Genomic DNA, 22,089 nt, shown 5'->3' with positions numbered 1-22,089 from the left:
ATGGAAATTGCAAACTGTTCTTTCAGAGGCCAATGCCAAAGCCTGTGGTTAGGCATAACCCAATGTACATATTGGTATATGGCTCCCTTGTGGAGACATGTTTTCCATTCAACCCTACTGTGACTGACCCTTTTGAAGGCTGTGTGGTTCAAGGCTGCTTTGGCTGTAGACTGGGACATTTGCAAGAAGTGCTACCCTGCCGACCAGAGTTTCCTTTCACTCAGCCTACCCTCCACTTGTATCTGGTGAACCATGCTTCCATTATCTGGTTTAAGGCAGGTACCTTCGGTCCTTAACTCAGTTAAGGAAATCATCTTGCAGTCACTGAACACTGCAGACTGTGTGGATGGTTCAGTTGACACTAGAACTGTTCTTTGGGGGCCCTTTGTCTTAGAATGTCAGGTGTTGCCCCCGACATCCAGATAAAACTCCTGGATATGCCATTTGACAGTTTGGGTCTAGGGCCAATGGGCCCCTGGAGAAGTTTAAATCTAACAAGAGAATGGCAACATCCCTTGGCTTGGCAGTTCAGCAATAAGGCCAAAGAAATATGGGGGCCTGCATCCAATTATTGATCTGCTGGTAATTGAATTAGTTCTGTGCAGACTCTCGACCTTCATTGATGGCTTTTGTCACCGGGCCTCAAGTGGTATTTAGTGAAAATTACTCATTTATTTAAAAAAAGGTTGGTTTAGAAAGACCGCTTCAGCAGTCTTTCTAAATCGACCTGTAACGCAACTGCCATGATGAGTAAGCGCTGGGGCTGACTGGTGCGACCAGGCAGGGTAGACTGACGACACAGCCGTATCGGGTAAGTGTGTTTGTGTGCATGTTGAGGGAGAATGTTTGTAGCGTGGTGGGGGATGGAGCAGAGGATAAGTTATGTGTGTGAGTGGGTGTTGAGGAGAAGTGTTTGTGGCATGAAAGGGAAGGGGCGGTGAGTGAGAAGGTGTATGTGTTGCTGTTATTGTGTGTATCGTGTTCGTAGGGGCGTTTAGAGTACTGTACTTGGTGGGTTTGGGCGGGGACCCCCCTCCCCTATTTTAAAGTGTGAGGGCCAGGGATTGGGTGAAAGTGGGGACTCTGGGGTTTGGAGGGGGGTTAAACCCCGTGAAATAGGGATAGATTTCAAATATATATTTAGAATCCTGAAGGCTGCACCAAATTGGCCAAACAAAATTGGTCTTTTTGGTGTGCGGTTATCAATATTCAACAATATCACATAGAACCCCTCAAGTACATTTACTTCTGTGTGCCGATCCCTCCAAACCACAAGAAGTGCCTTAAATTCATGGTTAGGAATAACGACAACCAGTTTGCTGTCCTGCCCTTTGAGCTTTAACGAGCCCCAAGGGTATTCACCAGGCTGTTGCCTGTGGTGGCTTCTCATCTCATGAGGGACAGGATTCCCATAACTGGTTGACTGGTTCATTCAGCTTGCTCCCGAGAGTAATTGTTGTCACACCTTTACCACATATTCTGCACAGCTTGAGCTTTAGCCTCAACTTATCTTACAACTTCAGGCTTTCTCTGTGTATTTTTGTTCTATCCACAAGAGGCATGTGTTTCCAGATTCTGATGAACAAGACAGCCATACATCACCTCAACAAGAGGGGTAGCGTGAGCTTACTGCCTCTTTGCAGGGAAGCAATGCAATTATGTTTTTGGGCACTGGAGAACACCTACATCTCTGCTGCCCATTTAGCAAGGATGTAGAATGTGGTTGCCAACATCTTGAATAGGTGCTAGGAGTGTGTCTCAAGAGTGGGAACTATGTCAGGAAGTTGGCCGAGATCTTTGCTCTTCTTTGAATGGACCTCTTTGCCTCAGTGTCATCCAAAAGTGCAAATTGTTCTGCTTCAGGGAGTTTAATCTGAGAAAGGCATTGATGTAAAAAGGAACGTTGACATCCGCTATGCAAATTCCTACGATTCCTATCATTCTACTTGTTCACAGGAGACTAAGGAAGTTAAGGTCCACCCTGATCTATATTGCTTCAGACTGCACCAGTGGATGTGTTGCCCAGAGCTCCTGGACATGTCCTTTGGTTCTGTTTGGCACCTCCCAGCTTCGGCTTGGAGAACCCTGCACTACCAGTGGAGCCTCAGCATTCTCAATCTAATGCTTAGCTGATGAGCGGCTAAAGTACAAGAAGTGAACATGTGCACTTGATGTGCTTCTTTTCGCCAAGAGGCTGAACACCAAGTCATTCTGCGCTTGCAGGTGGCGTGAGCTTTTTGCTTGGTGCTGTGAGAGTGGTTTGGATCATTTGTCCTTGTGGAACTCTTGAGTTCTTTGGTCTTTGGCCCAGAAGGGCCAGCAGAATGCACTGTGAAGCCGTACCTGCCTGCTATTTCATTCTTCAAAGGGAGACCCGAAATAGTGCTTTTATTTCTCCATATCCACTTTTGAGCAATTGTTGCAGGGTTGACTCTAATCGGTTTCCACCACGCCAAATTGTTCCTGTGTGAGATTTAAAACTTGTTTTGTACATCTCATTGTGGCTGTGTTTGAGCTCTTGCATTCTTGTCCATTGGGGTACTCGCTTCAAGGGTATTTTCCTGGTTGTCATCACGTCTGATAGGTCTGTGAATTCTAAGCTCTTGCAGTTCAACCTCCTTTCCTCAACTTCTTTAAGGAGAAAGTGACTTTGAGGCGGTCAGACTTTCTCTTAGAAGATCCACCTCCCTGTCTTTTTACCCCCCCCCCCCACCATCCTAAAACCATTAAGAGATTTAATATGGACTCCAGGGCAGGGTGCCTCAGCTGCTATGTCTCTAGGACAAGGTACCATCTGGAAAGATGACCAGTGACTTGTTGGTTTTGCTGGTGCTTGGTTTGGCTGAGCAGTCACTAAGTAGACAGATTGTACAGGTGGGCCAGTCTTTGCATTTCAGAATGGAATGCTATGACTGGTAAAGTGGTGCCTGAGGTCTTCAGTGCCTGTTGCACTAGAGCCATGCTAGTTATATATCTGCATTGCAGAAGACTGCCTAGTTACATGGCCTTCTCTACACACGTTCATCACGCATTACTGCCTGAATTCCATGTTGGGTGCATGATTTGGTTGGACAGTGCTCGAGAGGTTTCTGATGTAGGTTATGCTGCTTTGCCCTCTTCCCTCCTCCAGATTTTGTACTCCCATTGGAGTCTGTTTAAGATGAGGACTCTGTGGGGGCAAATTACTTGTATACAGCGATGTTCTTTGTAATGGATTGGTCCTCCCTCTAATGGATTCCACATATCGCCCTCCCAACCTACCCTGCACTAGGTGGCTTGTAATCTCTGCAGTTCTGTGGGTCCCCCGCCAGCTGAGTACGTGAAATCTAGGCAGAACTGAGGTCATGGGATATATACCACTCATAATGTTGCAGTTATATATTCTTGCCTAAAAATAGTCCATTTGGAAATGAGACTACATTTTTACTTGTTCAAAAACCCTTTTACTCACAACATCCCAAGAATAGATTGCGAACCACTTTTACCTAACATTCTTATGAATCTCCTATCTCGAGCCCTGACGGCGGTTTTGATTGTAACACCTGTCCATATCAGACTGCACCTGACATATGATGGCAGTACGTTGGGTTGTAAGGCTGCTCTTTGCCGTTTGATTTCTGTGTCCAGACATAAGACTGCAAATGTCATTAAGTAAAGCCAGGCAAGTTTGAGTTGCCAGTTTTTGTTACACGTTTAGTAGCAGTTGCATGGCACCTATAGACCCCCCTCCGCCACAAAATTTGCTGGGTTATTTTCATGTTTGACTACAAGGCTTCTTTCCACATTTTGTTCCTTTGCAATCAACCAATACATTGGCAATTCTAGGAAGCACATAAATATGCATGTGAATGTTGGCTTCTTGTACTTGGTGCTTGTGATCGGTGAACTTCATCTGTTAAACTGTGTCAGGTAGGGTTTACCATAAGAATCCATTGTTTCGCTTTCCGTATGCATGTTCTGTCTTTAGTTTAAGAAAACTCTAAAGAATCTATAGAAGTCCAATATTTAAAGTACATGTATTTATTGTATTTTAAAATATGAATAAAAAGATTGTATTCTAAGCTTGCCTCTCCTAAACATTGTCAGAGGAGTCTGTTCACCATAGGAACTTCACCATTAGCTGTCTTAACTGCTCAGGAATAAAATCTGGAAATATACTATTTACTTAAATGCTATAGAAATATATAATTTTAAAAATATTAATATTGATTTTATTAAATAAAATCTACTTCCAGTTGGTACAAATCCCATTTTTCTTGCTCACATGCTCCTGATTGAGCACAATTCGTTATTTATACTGATTTTTGCATGTGCATGCCCAGATACCTGAACAGAATGCTTAATGTGTTGGATAAAAAAGTGAGACTATAATTTGTAAGAACTTATTTGGTTGGAGGTAACTTTGCCAATGGCTAGGTTAACAGTGAACAACTTCTCATCACACCCTCTTTTTTTACAGCTGGTATTCCTGGTTGATCAACAGCTTTGTCAATGGTAAATATTTATTTGGCATAATGTTCCCATTTTGATTTTTGTGAATGCTTATTTGTGTGATTCCTTTTCATATTATATTGTCTGGGGTCCTAGGATTATGTTGTTATTCAGTGCATCAAATCAAGACTTGCAAGATTAGTGTTATCTAGCAGCCGTTCTCTATCAATGGGGCCACACAGCAGTGGATCACGCCGCTGAATTGAGTAGGTCATGCACGAGCCAGACATATTGTGGGAGAAATAAACAGTGTGGGCAAGAGGGAAATAAATGGTATGCATCATAAACTAGACTTGCAATTTCAAAAGGAGAGCCTGACATTAGAACAAAATACATGGGGAAAAAACTTGCATGGCATACAGTATTATTCCTACTGCATTTATTCTTCATAGACACTGATTTGTAAGACTTGCCAAATGATGATGAATTGGGACAACACATTTCTTTGGCATGGAATTCTCTTTAGTTTGATAACCTGCATAATCCTTCCACCATCGTCAAGAAGGTTCCTTTAACATCTTTTGAACTTTCTGTTTGAGTTACAAATTCAGCTGAGATAGCCAACACCCATAATTCACAACACCATTCAGTGCAGCTACTTTTTCCAAATTGTTTTGAGCCTCAAAGAAATTATAAGGTATTGCATTTTTAGTTTTGCAATATTTCAGGATAACATGGCACACTTTTTCAAGCAGTACATGGTTTTGAAGACATTCTTTTGACCTATCTTAATGTATATATTTCTTTTTAATGTTAGTCTTTTTTCTTGAATTGTATTTCTTTCTGCTTCTATGTGTTTTTCTTGTAATTATTGAGTGATTACATCAAAAAAAAATTCGGTCTATGAGGATTTAGGCTGCCATAACTTTAAGTAAATATGCGCTCTTTGTCAAAATAGAACATATTAGATGGCAAATTGGCTTGTGTGGGAGATCAGAAATGTGAGACGGACCACGTTGTAAAGTTTTCTCAACATTTGCCATTTCATTCGAATATTAGGTTGGATCAACGCCTCACTTTTCCTACCCTGCCGAGGATTACCCTGCCTAAAATAAACTAAAGGAAACACTCTAACAAAGGATATCTGTCCCTCACACTTAAACATACAACAAATAAACAAGGACATACATGGCAGTTGAAAACAATAATCAATGAGTTCTTAGTCTTTTTTCAGAACCTGGGTGACCTCCCCTTCCCCAGGTTTTTAAAAGTGATTCTACGTCACAGTTCAAAAGAAAAAAGACAAGAAAATCCTGATTCACAACCAAGTTCCAAAATAGTCTGATGTAAGTTCAACTTGTCAACAGAAAGTTCCAACGCATACATTATAAGATTCTTCTGTGAGCTGGTTTTCAGTTTCTCAATAGCAACAACGCTTATATTGGTCGGGGTGATTTGCCACTTCAACGACTCCAGAAAATATAACTTCTCCCCAACAGCCTTGCTTGGCTTTTCCTCTAGTATTACAAAAGCAAGCAATGTCTCTGTTTAGGACCACCTTGTTAGCCCTTCTCCAACTTTCACTTGGCCTGATTCCTTGCCAGGCCTAGTATCACAAAAGGGTTCCATTCATGTGTACTCCCATGCCCAAACAGTTTTTCACAGCAACAGTGCTTTGGATATTCAAATGTCAACTGACAAGTGATGATAACAGCTTCACAGCATTCAACAACTCACAGCTTTAAGAATCGACACCTTTTTAGGGAAGACCAGGTTCACATGAATACTGTTCAACAATTTTCTGTAAATGATGCACCTTTCCTTCTGCAAACTTGCCCCCAGAAGGGTAGCCTTTTTTCACAACTCTTGTTTCCCCACTGCGCAAACGACCAAAGACCTACAGGGATGCAATCTCCTTTTACTTCTCCCCTGGTTTTGACAAACTGTGGGACTTCCAACGTGTACAAGATGTTGTATACAATATGGGCGCTTATTTTCAGAGTTTACATCACTAGCATTAGCCCTCTTATGCTGTTTGTAATATTGGCCAGATTGAGTTTCTTATTTCCAGCCTCTCTTGGCTTGGGTAATTCTTATTGACACCGACTCTTAATAAAGTTGCCCCCACAGTTGGTTGGGTTTTCCAAACACTCCCACTTTCAAGATTAGTCATTTGGCTTTTGTTCATTAAGTCTTAGCTGCTTTTCCCCAGCTAAATATGCACCACTAGCTTGGGAACTGCTTTTACCATTCTGCAAGTACTTCTTCTGAATATTCGGTATTCAAAATCGGTGTGTAAAATACTTTTTTTTTCACACTCTGCACTTGTTCTGCTGCTAGACGAGTGCCTCTCATTTCTGCTTCCCGCCTGCAAGCAGGGACATACTCCCCTTGCGGTCCGGCTTTGGCCCTTCACAATGCAGCAAACCTCTACGGTAAGCCTGCCTTGGTTCGCGCCACTTGCGATTGGAGCGCCGGTGCACACTAGCCATCCGAAACGGCCTCAGGGCCTACAGGTGCATGCCCGCTTCCCACCACTCAGACTGCAGAACCGGTCACAAGTGGGACAGCCTTCCTTCTGCACGCTTTCCACTGCGCAACCTCTGCACTGCAGTTTTCTGGGGAAACTGACCCACTCAGGACCGGCAGCTGGAATCTGCCCTGCAATGGTCCCGGCGTCCTCTCCTTTCTCCAGCTCCTGTTTGGGCTGCCAACTTGAACCACATACTTTGTTTCAGATTTCCTCTGATCTTCACTAGCAGAGTCAGCTTCTTCTCTATGGCCTGCACCTGTGGGGGGTTGTTAAGCCTTTGTCTCCCTCAGGTGTAGGTCATCTACACTAATGATCTGACCATTCCTGCCACATTGTGCCTCTTCATCCCTCGTCCCTGTACTTAGGAAATTCTGGGACTTGAGTCCCTAAAGGAAAATGTTGTTTTTCTTACTTCTAGTGCTTAAGCGATAAGAAGAGAGTGGCTTCAGGGGAAAGATAAACAAGGGGGTTTCCCATTCTTCCTGACCTGCTTCCCTCCCCCCCATGTGATCCTCTCGCAGAACACCACCCCCAGTGTCGGGATCAGGAAGAATGTGTCTTTCCCTGGACACGTAAGAAGGGACTCAAACAAGGGTTTGGGAGAGCCCAAATAACCACTTTAAACAAAAATGTTCCTCTACCCTAATTTCGGGAAAGTGAGACTAATCAGTAAGAAAAAGGTAGAGAAAACGTTTCTTCAACAGTCACTCACTCTTGAACATCACTACAAATCACATTAACCAATCAGTGATGAATAATCAATACAAAATGATTTTAATATAATTCAATACAAGATAGAAATCTCATGAGGTAGAGACTACAATAAATTACATAAAAAAACCCTAAAACAAGCAGATTTAAATAAGCTAATGACCAAGCAGAAAAAGTAAACATGTATCAATTATTTACGACAAAAATCATGAGGGGATAGATCCGTCTCTTAATTTTTATCAATGAAATATTCATTCTCAAATTGAAAAATACACTTGATTACAACTCCAAGTTATACACTCGACATGTTTCAGTCCTCTTTGAAAACTCTGGGACTTTCTTCAGGAGTAGTCATCACAAAGGAGTTATTTTTAAAAAAAAACTATCAAAGCTTCTTTCAATAAAGACGCATTCACTTGTCTGGAGACGTGACTGTTGATAGAAACAAGAAAAAAAAAAACATCAGCAATTTTGCTTGTATGTACGAAACACTAGCTAGTTGTCCAAGTGGACCCTTGTTTTTTTTAACCTAGGAACACTAGTGCGAACAGACCTCTGTCGGGTTAAATGTCCAATTGTGGACTAGTTATGGGGAAATCAGTTTCTCTTCACCAAAACCTGTAAATCAATTACAGACGGGGGTACTGGTTAAAATTGCCATTTTCCTCAAGCCAGAATTGTCTTGCTATTTTGATACAATTTAACAAGGTTTAGAGACCACAAAACTACCAGTAACTGGTTATTCTGTCTGTTCTAAAATGTATAATTAATTTATCTGTTAAGGTATTCTTATCTTGTAAGGATGCTTCTTTCCTTATCATTCTTAGAATTACTATGGATCTTCATTCAACTATATAACACGTCCAAAGCTCAATATCTTACCTATGAGTAAGTGCCCATTTCACAGAAGCACTGTGTGCCCATGCGGGTCGGGGTCACTGATCTTCTTAAAACCCTTTCTGGGGAGGCTTGTCCAACGGATTTATGTCGCTACTGCAGCCCAAGGGCAACTCTTGTTACATTCAGCTATACAACTTGAGAGACACACAGTATTCAAACTGGGTGCCTCTTAAGTGATTACTTTTGTGGTTATAGTCCTTTCTTTAGGTGCTAAAACAGGGCTAGTCATCAGCTTTCTAAATAAGTCAGTATAGTCAATGTACCCATTTTCAAAGGGTCTCTTTACTTAAAATAAATATTCCTCATTCAATATTTGGAAAAACTACCCCATTTTTCAAAACCCACCGCTTTGTTAAGGATGCCCTTACATTCTTACCTGGGCAATTTTAGGGATTCAGCGTCCTTAGTTATTGCCACTCGCCATCTACAGCCTCCAGCCAGTCTTGAAAAATGAGTCCTAGAGTGCGAACTACTTCCAGGGCCTTTAAGTAGGCCTCTCTACTGCCTGTAGAGACTCGTTTTGGCACCAAAACAGTTCAGATGGCCACCATCCTAGAATGGTACCATAGGATTGGACACTGGTCGGCCATTTTAAATAACAACTAGTCTGCCTCTCTCATATCAATGCCTCCATCTTGGAAACCCTTGGTGTGCATAGTGAAAATGCCTGTGCATGGACAAACAAACACTTGTTTAAAATTTAGGGCTGTCTCGGATAACGGCAACTAAATGTCAGCGTTCTGACTTGCATGACATTTAAGAAAAAATTACTATTTTTTTTTTTTTTTTTAATAGTCGGGCCTAATACATTCTATGCCATTCGATCGCCTCATTGAGGCCCCTAGTATCACTTTGTGTCAAAAAAAATTACCCTTTGCTCCTTTTCCAACAAAATCCTGCTTTTAATATGTTGACTTGCCCCTTGTACCTTTAGCAGCACTGTCCATATGAACTCATGATTGTTGTTTATCAATAAAATGTTTCACCATCGGTGCCAAAAGTTAATGATTCTTCAAACAGCTTCTATGCTCTATGATACAAGTTTTTACCTTTCTAATGGTCTTACGAATATACTGCAAATTGAATGGGCACGTGATCATGTAGATGGCATAATCTGAATTGTAGTTTGAAAACTGATTTTGTTGCCATGGCTTCGGTAGACAATGTAGTCTGCTTACAAATAATACACTGGCCACATGGGTAATGGCCGATCAGTGGTTCTAAGCCCCAGGATTGTGTCAGGCTCATGATTTTTTAGCCCTTTTCTCTGAGCTTGCTACTGCTCACTCGGTTACCTATAGTCGTTGACTTCTTGTAGGCAAACAGTGGCATCAGTACCTCAGGCTTAGTATCAGAAAACTCTCCAGTGTTTCCGGACAATATGGCTTATCTTTAAGCTCAGGTTTGTGAATGTAGTAACACAAACCAGCCGTTCCCCAAGTGTTTTTTTTTGTTTATCTTTTAGGAGTGCATCCCAGTTGTTGTTCGATGCTCTCTTCATAGATTTCTTAATACGTTTTTTCGGGTATCCTCTCGGTTTTAATTTCTTAGTCAGTTTAGACACTTCATCCTCAAAGGAAGCTTGCGGACTGCTATTCCTTTTGATTTGTAAAAATTGACCATAGGGCAGATTATCCCTCAGGTGCTTTACATGGTGACTCTGGTAATGCAAAAGTGAATTCCTTTACATAGATTTATGAAAAGGTGCCAATAATAGGCGACTTGCCTCATGAAAAATGGTCAAATCCAAAAAAATCTATGGAGTGTTTCTGAATATTGATGGTACATTTTAGTTGCCGATTGAGCTGATTTAGCCACACTAAAAACTCATTAGCTTGATCAAATGTCCCTGTCCAGACTACAAAAACATCGATGTATCGTGCCCATGATTGTAATTGAGTAAAAGTATGAGTTGTGTAAAGATGTTCTTTCTCGAAACCCTCGACATAAATTTGCTACACTCTGGGCCATTGTAACCCCCATCGCGGTCCCTTCTATTTGCTGAAAATATACTCCTTGGAATTCAAAATAATTCCTTGTTAAGGCCAACTCAATGCAACATAGAATAAAGGAATTTGGTACTGGATCCTGGTCTACTCTAGTATGCAAAATTTCATAAGAAGGGTCCCAGGCCAGGTATTTTCAGGGAATCATTGCTGATTCATAACACCTGCCTCTTTTGTTATGCTCAAGTCAGTGAACAGATAGGGCATACAATAGTGGTCTTTGGCAATATGAGCTCTAATTGCAATGGCAAAACTAAAAGCAAGTTACCAATGCATTCTCATTTTTAGATGTGCCCCTGCTGCAAGGCATACCATAGTTGTGCAGGTTCCAGATCCAGTGCTTCTGGAAGAACTGCTGTCTCTTCTGGCAGTGTAAGTGCTTCCCTCTTTGGAAAAGGGGTTGGGGTGGTACTGCTGTTATTTCCTTGTCCCGAACAAAGGGAGAGGGCTGCATCCCATTCTTGACCTCGGATACTTGGAACAAGTTCCTGAGGGAAGACCAATTCAGAATGGTGACACTGAAACAAATCCTTCAGGCAGGCTTTACTGACCCAGGCCTGGCTGGTGCCAACAAACTTCTAGAATGCTTGTTTCTATTGGCCGGATCAAATAAAGGTCCGGATGTTCCCGATGTTCATGATAGGCAGTACCATTTATCAATTCCAGGTCCTGACTTTCAGGTTGTCCAACACCAGAGGGTTTTCACCATATTGATGGCACCAGTAGTGGCCTGTCTCTGGAGGGAGCAAATGCAAATTTTTTCTCTGTTCTGGACGATTAGCTCATTAGGGGTTGCTCATCAGATATTGCACACGTTGGGCTTCTCTCTAAACGTAAAAAGGTTACAGTTGCCACCATCTTGGACTCTCTAGTTAATCAGAAACGTCCTGGACGCTGGGATACAGAATGCCTTTTGGCCACCCATTGCACAGATTGTAAATCTGTTCCAGAACATGCACATTTTAACAGCTGTGATGGTTGAAGGAGGAGTCGGACCCAATTTGGACATTTTGAGGTTCTTTTATCTAAATAATACAGAAAAGGCCCATCTCACCCTATTGCCATAGGGAAATTCCCTACTTAACTAAAACTACTCTTGTCATTGGGAAGTCATAAAACCAAAATGTCCGGGATGCAAACCTAAATCTACCTGACCCCGCAACTAATAACTAGATTATATAATCCAGATTATACCATCCTCAGGACGGACAGAACGAAATCAGTAGGTGGGGGAGTAGCTTTTATTGCTAAAACCCATCTCAAAATAAGAACTTGCCCCATTGAGAACCCAGAAAGCTACGAAGTCCTGCTAGCTAAACTAGCTATGAACCATAAAACTACTATAAACATGATAACCATCTATAGAGCACCTAACACCAAATCTCAACCAGAATTAGACATACCACTATTGCTAACGACACTTATTAAACCAAACACAAAATGTCTAATCCTAGGGGACCTGAATCTAGGATTTAATGACCCCCAAGACTACAAAGCAGAAGCACTATACAGTGCACTCAAAGACATGGCATTCACACAACTTGTGAACACCCCTACCTATACAAAAGGGAGATCACTAGATTGGATACTACCACTCAACACTATAGTCTCTATAGACTCCATTAACTCAGTACCCTGGTCAGACCATCATAGCATAAACTTCACTATCCTGTGTAACAAACCAGATTTACCAAAAACGGTCATGGAAGAACCTTACGTAACGAGAAACATCCGTAAACTTACAGCAGAAAACCTCAACCCTCTATTAGCCAACGGCCTCAACAACAATATCATTACTGCTAAAGAACCCTGTGCCCTGGCGGACCATTACCATAATTGTCTCACCAGCAAAATTGATACCTAGCACCTTGTGTTAATAAAACCAAACGTAAGGTCAAAAAGTCCTCTTTCTGGTTCAGTGAGGAATTAGTCTCTCTTAGACGGATTAAAAGATCGTTTGAACACCGGCTAAAGAAAACCCACACCTTAGAAGCCCTGGAAGCATTCAATTCCGCAAACAAAACCTATAAATCAGCCATCACTGCCCATAAAGCAGATGCCTTTAATACCAGAATCAGCAATGCATCCTCCGACAGCAAAGAGCTATTTACCATACTCAAGGAGTTGGAGAATCCGATACCTATAATCAACCCAGTCCAGCCAAGCAAAGAATGGTGTACCACCATCCAAGATTCCTTGGCTTCAAAAATCAAGCTACTACAAAACAAAATCCTCTCCAAAAGAAACCTCCTGTCGGATAAACACTCCACGGCCAACCAAATCACCACGAATATAGAAAACTCCACCCCCCTCTTCAATTTCACACCAGTCACTCATGATATAGTACTTAATACTATATCCAAACTTAAAGCTTCTAACTGCAAAGGAGATCATTTTCCAGCACACCTAATTAAACTCTGTACCCTCACACCTATAATCACTAACTTTGTGAATGCCTCCTTTCACACCAATCGGGTCCCAGTCAGCATTAAAGCGGCATGGGTCACCCCCCTACTAAAGTCCACTCTAGATCCATTAGTGCCCACGAACTACCGGCCCATAACGACTGTCCCATTCTTACTTAAAATCATTGATAAAATAGCCTATAACCAAATACAAACCCACATCGAACTAAATGACTTGCTAGGAGCCAGACAATCAGGTTTTAGACCCACGAGCACGAGACAGCTCTCCTGGATCTGAAAATCCAACTGGACTCCATTAGGGATTCAGGCAAACTAGCCACCCTACTGCTACTGGACCTATCAGCAGCATTCGACTTGGTAGACCATGATATACTATGCGACACGCTAAAAAAAGATTTCAATTTCTCTATTAACGCCACACATTGGATCAAATCCTTTCTAACGGACCGTACATCCAGAGTTGCCATCGGAAATTTTGCAGCGGACCCTATAATGGTACCCATAGGAGTCCCCCAGGGATCCTGCCTCTCCCCAACCGTCTACAATGCATATACTAAACTCCTATTCTCGGCCTTAGACGATATGGGTGTCATCTACACCAACTTTGCAGATGACACCCAGATCCTTATCCCCATTACAGGCGATTACACCCAAGACACCCTCACCATCAATAAAGTATACTCTATAATCCAAAATTGGATGGCCCTCAATAGCCTCTGCCTTAACGACGAGAAAACGGTGGTCCTCATTGTGGGCTCCCAAAAAAGAATAAGCACCCTCCACCCGGACTATTCTCACATTAACATTGACGGCACACTGATCCCTGTACTCAAACAAGTCAGAACACTTGGTGTCTACATAGACGCCAACCTCACTATGCACAAACAAATAGCAGCCCTCTCCTCGTCCACAGCCTACACAGCAAAACTTATTGCACTCATCCGCCAATTTCTTACCCCCTCAAATTGCATCACCCTGGCCAGAGCTTTAATTTTAACGAAACTGGATTATTGTAACATCCTCTTTCTAGGAACCTCTAAAACCAATTTAAACAAAATCCAATTATTACAGAACAAAGCCCTTAGAGCGGCACTAGGTATAAAGAAATACGAACACATATCCAGCATTAGAAGAGAAAACCACTGGCTGCCAATTAAAGCAAGGATCATCTTCAAAACCCTTAGTATCGTCTACAAATGTACCACCAAAAAGGCACCTAGCTACCTCAACAACTCTATTAAGAAAGAAATCTCTTGTAGGACACGGAGATCCAACAAACTGGCCCTCTTAGAAGTTCCTCAATACAAATACAGTAGAGCTGGAGGAAGTAGCTTCAAAGTCTTAGCCCCATTGCACTGGAACGCACTACCCCCGAGCATCAAAAACGAGCACTCCTTACTAAGATTAAAAAAAGCACTGAAAACTTGGTTATTCAACAAATATTAACCGCTTGAGTCCTACTCTCCCAGGGCCAACATATACAGCTAGGGGTCACCTTCAGAACTGTAAGTAGTGCTGAAACAAAGTGTGAGTGGCTACCTGAGCAATTGTAACTTGGTATAAGTAACTTGACTATATGATTTTTTTGTGACCTAAGTATAAAAAACGTTTTATATGACTGTATCTGTAACACTGTATAAAAATGACGAGTCACCTGTATTTTCGCCGTGATACCCTTGGGTCTGGGCGAGTAACAAATGTAATAAATAAATAAAAATAAACTAAGCTGAGCCAACAATTGTCTCTCTTCTGGTGACCTCCCTTTGCCTTTTATCTTGAGGCGATCTTTCAGGGTTTTCTCATTCAGTACAACTCTTCAATATGGAAATGCCTCTGTTTGGAAAAACAACTGCTTATGGTGCAGGGTGCTTTTGAGCAGCCGCAAGATGGCCGCCAATCTCTGAACTCCTGTGCAAGTCGCCTGGGAATTAGCACCAACCGCCTGCATCGGGAGGTCCAGTGCACAACTGGAGAAACCTTGGCTGAGCTACGAGCCCGTGTTTCTACACTGCCTGCTGTTCTCGCCACTGCTGCTTCCTGGGTCGGGCGTGACTGTGCCACTCATCGCAGGACGTGAAAAAGCCTTGGCCAGGATTGATGTATACAGGGTGAGAGCAGCTGATGGTGCCCACCACGTTGTGCAGCCCAACAACCTCAAGGCAGAAATATTAATTACGGCGTGAGCCTCGCTCTATCTGCGCTCTGCGACTCTGAGACCGGCAACAATCAGCCCTGCGAGATGGGAGAAACGTGTGATCTGGGAACCGCTGCGGGAGAAGTTGAAAAGCCCTAAGGTAAAGCTACATGAAAACAGAGTGGTTACGGATTATTAACTGCAGACATCTCCCCCACCCCTCCTCCATATCTCTACACCCGCAGCGTACATAAAGGTGCCAAGAGCAGTGTGAGACACTATAGTTGCTTATAAAAACACCAATTGCAGAGAACGTGCGACCCTGCAACCTCTGAAGAGAAACAATGCAACGGGACTGGTGGATATAATCCCCTGACTGAAAGATACTGCAAGAATGTAGGCCCCAGGAGGATTGCCTAATATATAATACCACAGGGAGCACTGAGCACACTACGCTCCGTGGCCCACATCACCGTTGATAAGACGGGGCAATAGCAATTGCAGCAATGACTAAAGGGGGAGGGAAGCCAAAGGAAACAGCACTCGATTGAGGCGTATGCACAGCAAGTTGACCAGCCTTTGGCGGAGGCACCCCCTGTGGCCCCGGGAGCCGATGAAGCTGCTGGGGTGACTTCTGAGGCCCCAAGCCTTAAACAACCAATGGACAACAAGCAGGCTGGCTTTGCTTCTTCTCTTACAGGTGAACTAGATGACATAACTAACATAACCTCCCTTAACGGCAAGATGGAATGTTTATGTACAAGGCTCACGGAAGCCGAAACGCAGATTGGCACAGTTGAAGATGATGTACACACCCTTAAGTCCCAAATGGCAATTTTGACTACAGGCCTGAAAAAGGCCCTCTCCAAATGTGATGACCTGGAATCTAGGTCCAGAAGAAGCAACATACGCATCCTGGGCCTCCGAGAGAACTTTGGCGGGAGCCCCATGAAAACGGCCATTGAGAACTTGTTGAAAGAACTGCTGGATGATAAAGAATGCTCTTCCATGTTTGTGGTAGAATGGCCCATAGAACACCAACTGCATGGCCAGACCTGGGGCCCCTCCCAGGCAGTCACAGCGAAAAATCCTCAATTACCATGACAGGGACGTCATCATTCGACTTGCTAGAGAAAAGGGCCATTGAATTATGACAACACATCCCTGCACATCTCTGAATGTCCTTCATGGGAGTCAAACAAATGCTTTGTGAAAGAGCCACGTCCTATGCCATGCTTTTTCCAGTGAGACTCTGTATACAGCAGCGAAGAAAAACCTTGTTCTTCACATTACCGGAGGAGGCAGCCTCCTATATTGAGACCATCATACCAATTCCCAGCTGGCAGAGAACGGGGGAGCAGGAGAGTAATCCATACTACCTGATCGGTACTGGAACAACAGAGCGGTTGGCTCCACTTATTTGCAATTTATCTACTGGAGTACAATATACTTGTAACGCTTACTATGACCTAGCATCAAGAAACAGATGTAATGCTGTTGGACCTCACCTGCAGCAGGCTTGTTAATCCTTTGATATGTTATTAAGCTGTGAAAGGTGAGTCACTATCAGGAGGTTTGTGCAGCAACCACCAGGCTCGGTTGCAGTTGACTGTTGTAGTATTTATGCACAAGTTGGGGTTGAGTGCAACAGTTGGGAGGGAGGGCAGTGGACGGGAACAGTAGACATTGTCCTGATTGGGAGGGTGATGAGGGTGGGGGAAGGGTGTGAAGGGGAAAAAAGGTTGGGGGGGGGAACGCTCAATCAGGAAACCTATACTTGTATGTTTATGTTCACTGAAACTAATACACTGGTCTGCTCGCACTGGTGGCATATATTTTCACTGCTTGTAACACTCCAGAGACGCTTAATGATTTAGGTTGGAACGTGCAGGGATTTGGAAACTTAACCAAGACAAGGAGGGTGGTATCCTATATTAACCGCCATGACGTTCAGATTTTATTCTTACAAGAAACACATGAGAAGGGAGGAGTGAATACTGCGCTTGCCAAAGGTTGGGTCTCAAATAGGGTTTTTACTAACTACTCTTCGCAATCCAGAGGTGTATAAACTCTGGTCCATCAGAGGGTGGGTTTTGTCCTACTACATTCACACATAGACCGGGAGGGCAGATACGTAATTGTTAATTGCAAATTGAGAAATAGAGAGGCCGTTCTGGTAAATGTATACGGCCCAAACCTAGACGACCCAAACTTTTACCTGAAACTGGCGGGGTTGACATGAACACTATTCTGAACTTGGATCTTGACCGCAGAGAGCGGGCGCCCAGACTACTATCGAAGGCCGCTGGCTGCATCCTCGATCTGTTGAATGCTCTTGGCCTATATTTTATATGGCATACACAACACCCGACTGAAAAGGGCTACACATACTACTCCACTGTGCATGATATGTCATCCTTATCTCTGACTGTCTGGTGGGACAGGCAGCGGAGTCTAGCATACTTCCTCGTACCCATCACCCCCCAAGTAGGCTGTCTCTAAACTGGGATGACACTGCTCGAACCTTGAGCCCATGGAGGTTTAAATCACTAACCCTACGAACTTGGTATTTTTAACCGACTTAGAAAATGAGATCTGTATGTATTTTTTACCGAATGATACTGGGGTCATGGCACAGACCACGCTCTGTCAAGCGTTTAAGGTCTATATCAGGGGGATGGAAATGTTGCGTGAATTTAGTGGGCTGCGAAGCTATACGCAGAGACATAGCTAAAAGCGAGAGTGAGCTCCACATGCTAGAGGCTGAATATGTGGCTGCACCCGACCACAGCAAACTGGCAGCTATCAAAACGCAATTGGAGGTCTCTAGGCAGCTCGCAGATAGGGAGTTGAGATTTTGCCAAACCAGCCATGGCCAGACGCTATGGAGAAGGCGAGAGACCCGGAAGACCACTATCTGCATTGGTTAAATAATACAGGGGGTGCAATCGCATAGTGGTTATTAAAGATAAACATCTGGTACTGCGGGACTCCGACAAAGAGATCAAGGAAGAATTCACGCAATTCTACACAGAGCTATACCAGTCACAAGGAGATGAGCAGGGACTCGAGAGGCTGCTGGATTGTATTCTGCTGTCTGTACTATCGACAGATGCCAGAATCCAAATCGGTACACCCATTTACGACAGAGGAGATATTTTATGTGATAAAATAATTGCCAAGAAATAAGGCCCCAGGCCCTGATGGCCTCACAACGGAATTTTATGTGGCGTACAGAGCTCACCTGGCACCCCTCTTAATGTAATTATGGCTGGAGGCTGTGGCGGTGGGACAACTTCCACAGTCTCTTCGAGAAGCAGTCGTAACTATGTTGCTCAAACCAGATAAACCGAGTGAGTGCAGTTCCTACAGAACATTATCATTAATGAATGTAGGCACAAAATTATACGCAGAAATATTAGCTAGTACACTATTACCATTAAAGCCAGCTTTAATACAACAAGATCAGGCCGGCTTCATACCCGGTAGAACGACATCCCTCAGTCTTAGACTGCTGTTTAATATTATGGCAGGCATATCCCCCAACGTCCATGCAGTGGCTATGGCCCTCGATGCCCAAAAGTCATTCAAAATGGTGTCTTGGCCATTCTTATTCACTGTCCTTCAGAAATGTGGGTTGGGTGACGTTTTTATAAGCTTTATTAAATACTTTACATAAAGCCCATGGCCACCATTTTGACCAACATGACACAATCAGCTACATTTAAATTGGGCAGAGGGACGTGGCAAGGGTGTCCACTGACCCTGCTACTCTTAGCCATGGCAATAGAACCCTTGGCAGACTTAAGTGCCTGACATAAGAGTAAAGGCATTTTAATAGCCAGAACCCCAGAGATTATATCACTATATGCGAACGACATCCTACTGTAGGTCAGAGACCCGCAACAGAACCTAGACCCCAAAATGGAAGATGACACCCTGATCGGGGCATACTCCGGTTTCACAGTCAATTATGGGAAGTCAGAGGTGTTCCCCTTCACGGATGACTCACCCTGGTCGCGCCTTGAAACACTTGTGTATAGGCGCGTTATAGATGCCTTATCTTATATCATATCAGACACAAGCCCCGTTGAAATGGCCGCCAGACAAGCTAAGATATCTGGGAGTAATGATCTCTAGATCTTAGAATTAGTTTTTAATGCACAATTATGCTACCCTGACGAGGTACACGAGCACTAAAACATCTGCATGGTCACGGATCCCCCCCCTATCATTGACGGGCAGGCTTGCACTAATTAAAATATTAGTACCTAAAATACTATATGCATTCATGAATGTACCTATATAGCCAGGTAATTGCTTTTTATAAGAGCTACATAAAACCTTATCTAGGTTCTTGTGGCATTCTGGAGCTCTGCGGAAAAGATGGGAACTGATGGCATTGACATACTCTTGAGTGGGTTCAGTTGACCCAACCTAGAGATTTATTGGATGGCGGGCCAAGCACAATTTGCCTCCTATTGGTATGGCACAGGGAAGACTCTGCCACATGTTAAACTAGAAAAATCAGTTACTAAGGGATGACACTCATAATTGATTATTTTATTTCTATTGCGCTCGTACACAAGTGTTTCAGAGCGCGACAAGGCAAGGGTGGGGAACAGGGGAGAACAAAACAGCGATCTTACTAGGCCCAGTGATATTGAGAACGCGCAAGTGCATGGGAGAGGGGGAGGGGAAAAGTGCATGGAAGGAGGGAGAAGTGGAAAGTGCGAAGCAGAGGAGAAACAGATAAATAACAATAAATAAATTGATAATACATATAGAGATGACTGCCCATATGACAGTGTCTACCACATTAAGAGCCTGGATGCATATTCTTCTTAGAACAGATGGAAAAACTCTATATTACCATTGGCTACCGTTATGGGATTTCCCACATCTCCCTCCTACACGAGACACTGCGATCCATAAGCAATGGGAAGCTCTGGCATATACATGTATAGTGGACCTGTTCCCTGATGGGAAGTTTTTAACGGCTGAGGATTGGAAAGCAATACAAGGTGACACTCAGGTGGGATTATTAGACTATAATAGACTACGAGCAGCGATACAAGGTAGATTGGATTCTTACCCGGCTGAGCCCCCGAAAACAAACTGCTGGCCTATATCTCCAATTCTGGTGGATGCACACACATACTCACTACGTTATATCGGGAAATACTAGCTGGGATTTCGACACAGGGGATTCCTCATGTGAGAAATGGGAGACTGAACTGAACCAGAGGATAAATGATGAACAATGGGTAGCTATGTGTAGATTTACCACGTCACTGTCTATGAATGGTCAGTTGAAACTTATTCAGTACAAAGTATTACACATGCTACACTGCACACCATATAAAGTTAAGAGGGCATTTCCGGACCACAATGGTCTATGCCCAAGATGCAGAGTGATAGAAGCCGGATGCTTGCACATGTTCTGGTCCTGCCAGAGCCTATTGCAATACTGGAAACAGTTATACACTGTAATGTCTAAAATTATTGGAAGGTATCTGGACTTAACCCCGATGTCTGCGCTATTTGGACTATGGCAAGACCTGCAGAAAGAAGGACTAGAGCCTTCGGAAAATAGTGGCTACAAAGTGTATACTCAGAAAATGGAAAGGCTTGTTGCCCTCTGTCCATGCAGGAATGGCTGAAAGACTTAACCTGGGTGAATGAATGTGAAGATTTATATATATCAATGATACCACATACACCCTGCCCCAAAGACATATGGGGAGAGTTAGAACGTAATTGAACTAGATACATAATAAACGAATACTGTGGTGTGAGCGAACTATGCATAATCGTGTGTGTATTGTATATCTATCTGACAAATGTATTGGACATGTTTTTGTGCTTGCTGACTTTCAATACAGTTTTTTTTTAAGTTTAAAAAAAATCCCCTTATGGTGTTCTCTTCTGATCCTGTTTTAGGGTTTTGTTTCCTAGTTCATGTAGCTCTTTCCAATTGTTCATAGATCTTGCCTTCCAGACCAAATGACCCTCGTCTTCTCCTTGAGATCATCTCTCAAACATCTTCCTTTCACTTTGTTGTTCACTTGCTTTATCAGCTTTGAGAGTTCCCACCTCTGGGGTCTCCCAAATGAACTCTTTTCCTCCTTAACTCATTATGTATACTTAACTCACAACTTGGTCTAGAACTTCTCGTTAAGTGGTTTCCCCAGTCTTCAGCACTTATTTCTCGAGTTATCTCCTGGGGTTCTTTCTCTCTCTGTCCCAGGATCTTTGTTTTCAATTTTGAATGCTTCAGTTATTATTTCGGGTTTTGAACAGTTCCTTGGTTATCTTGTGATGCTGGTTCTCTGTTCCGTTATTGCCCTTACGGCCATCACAATCTGTTTTTTATTAAAGACTCTCCTGGCAGCCTCCACTACTCCCGTCCACCCCGGTACCTGTTTGTTGTGTGTGACTTCACAGGGCTCGGCACTTCCTCAGACAGGGTAGTCTGCTTTCAGACGTCCTCTTTTCGGGCTTCTCTCTCATTCTGATGTCGGCGTCTCTACATCTTGAAGAGTTCTGCGAATGGTGGCAGAAGGGAGCTTTCCACTCTCCCGGTCTCCCAGGTTTCGGCGCCATTATGCGAGCGCCAGGCCCACCACGGCACCTCCGTGGTCGCACCACCTGATTTGGTCTGCCTTTCCACAGCGTTGACATTAGGGGCCTCCCCTACGTACCGTCCTCTCTACTCCACTCTGTCCTCCTCGTCCCAGTTTCAGTCAAATATTTTCTTCAAGGCCTATTCTCTTTTTGTTCAGACAGCATGCTTGATTCAACATTGACTAAGGCCATATGGAAATGGCAGCCTAGAGTGAGCTGGAAACGACTTACTGAATCATACGAGAAGGGTGGATTGGTTGCACCCGACTTGGAACTCTATTTATTATCCGCACAAGCCTGCTACGCAATATACTGGACAGA

The 22,089-nt window shown here is 43.3% G+C and overlaps 1 protein-coding gene across 1 annotated transcript in view; it reads left to right on the top strand.

Annotated features, from left to right (window-relative positions):
- The window catches only part of CLPTM1L (CLPTM1 like), a 938,124-nt gene that overhangs the window by 712,995 nt on the left and 203,040 nt on the right, over positions 1 to 22,089 (top strand). The window contains exon 13 of the mRNA XM_069620583.1: positions 4,460 to 4,494. Coding sequence (XP_069476684.1) covers positions 4,460 to 4,494 — 35 coding nt within the window. The remainder of the gene's footprint in view (positions 1 to 4,459; positions 4,495 to 22,089) is intronic.

This window comes from Ambystoma mexicanum, chromosome 5q (assembly GCF_040938575.1).
Source record: "Ambystoma mexicanum isolate Mex_15411 chromosome 5q, UKY_AmexF1_1, whole genome shotgun sequence".
Taxonomy (NCBI): domain Eukaryota; kingdom Metazoa; phylum Chordata; class Amphibia; order Caudata; family Ambystomatidae; genus Ambystoma; species Ambystoma mexicanum.
The sequence above is the reverse complement of the archived record's forward strand: the minus strand, read 5'-3'. Positions and strand labels throughout refer to the sequence as shown.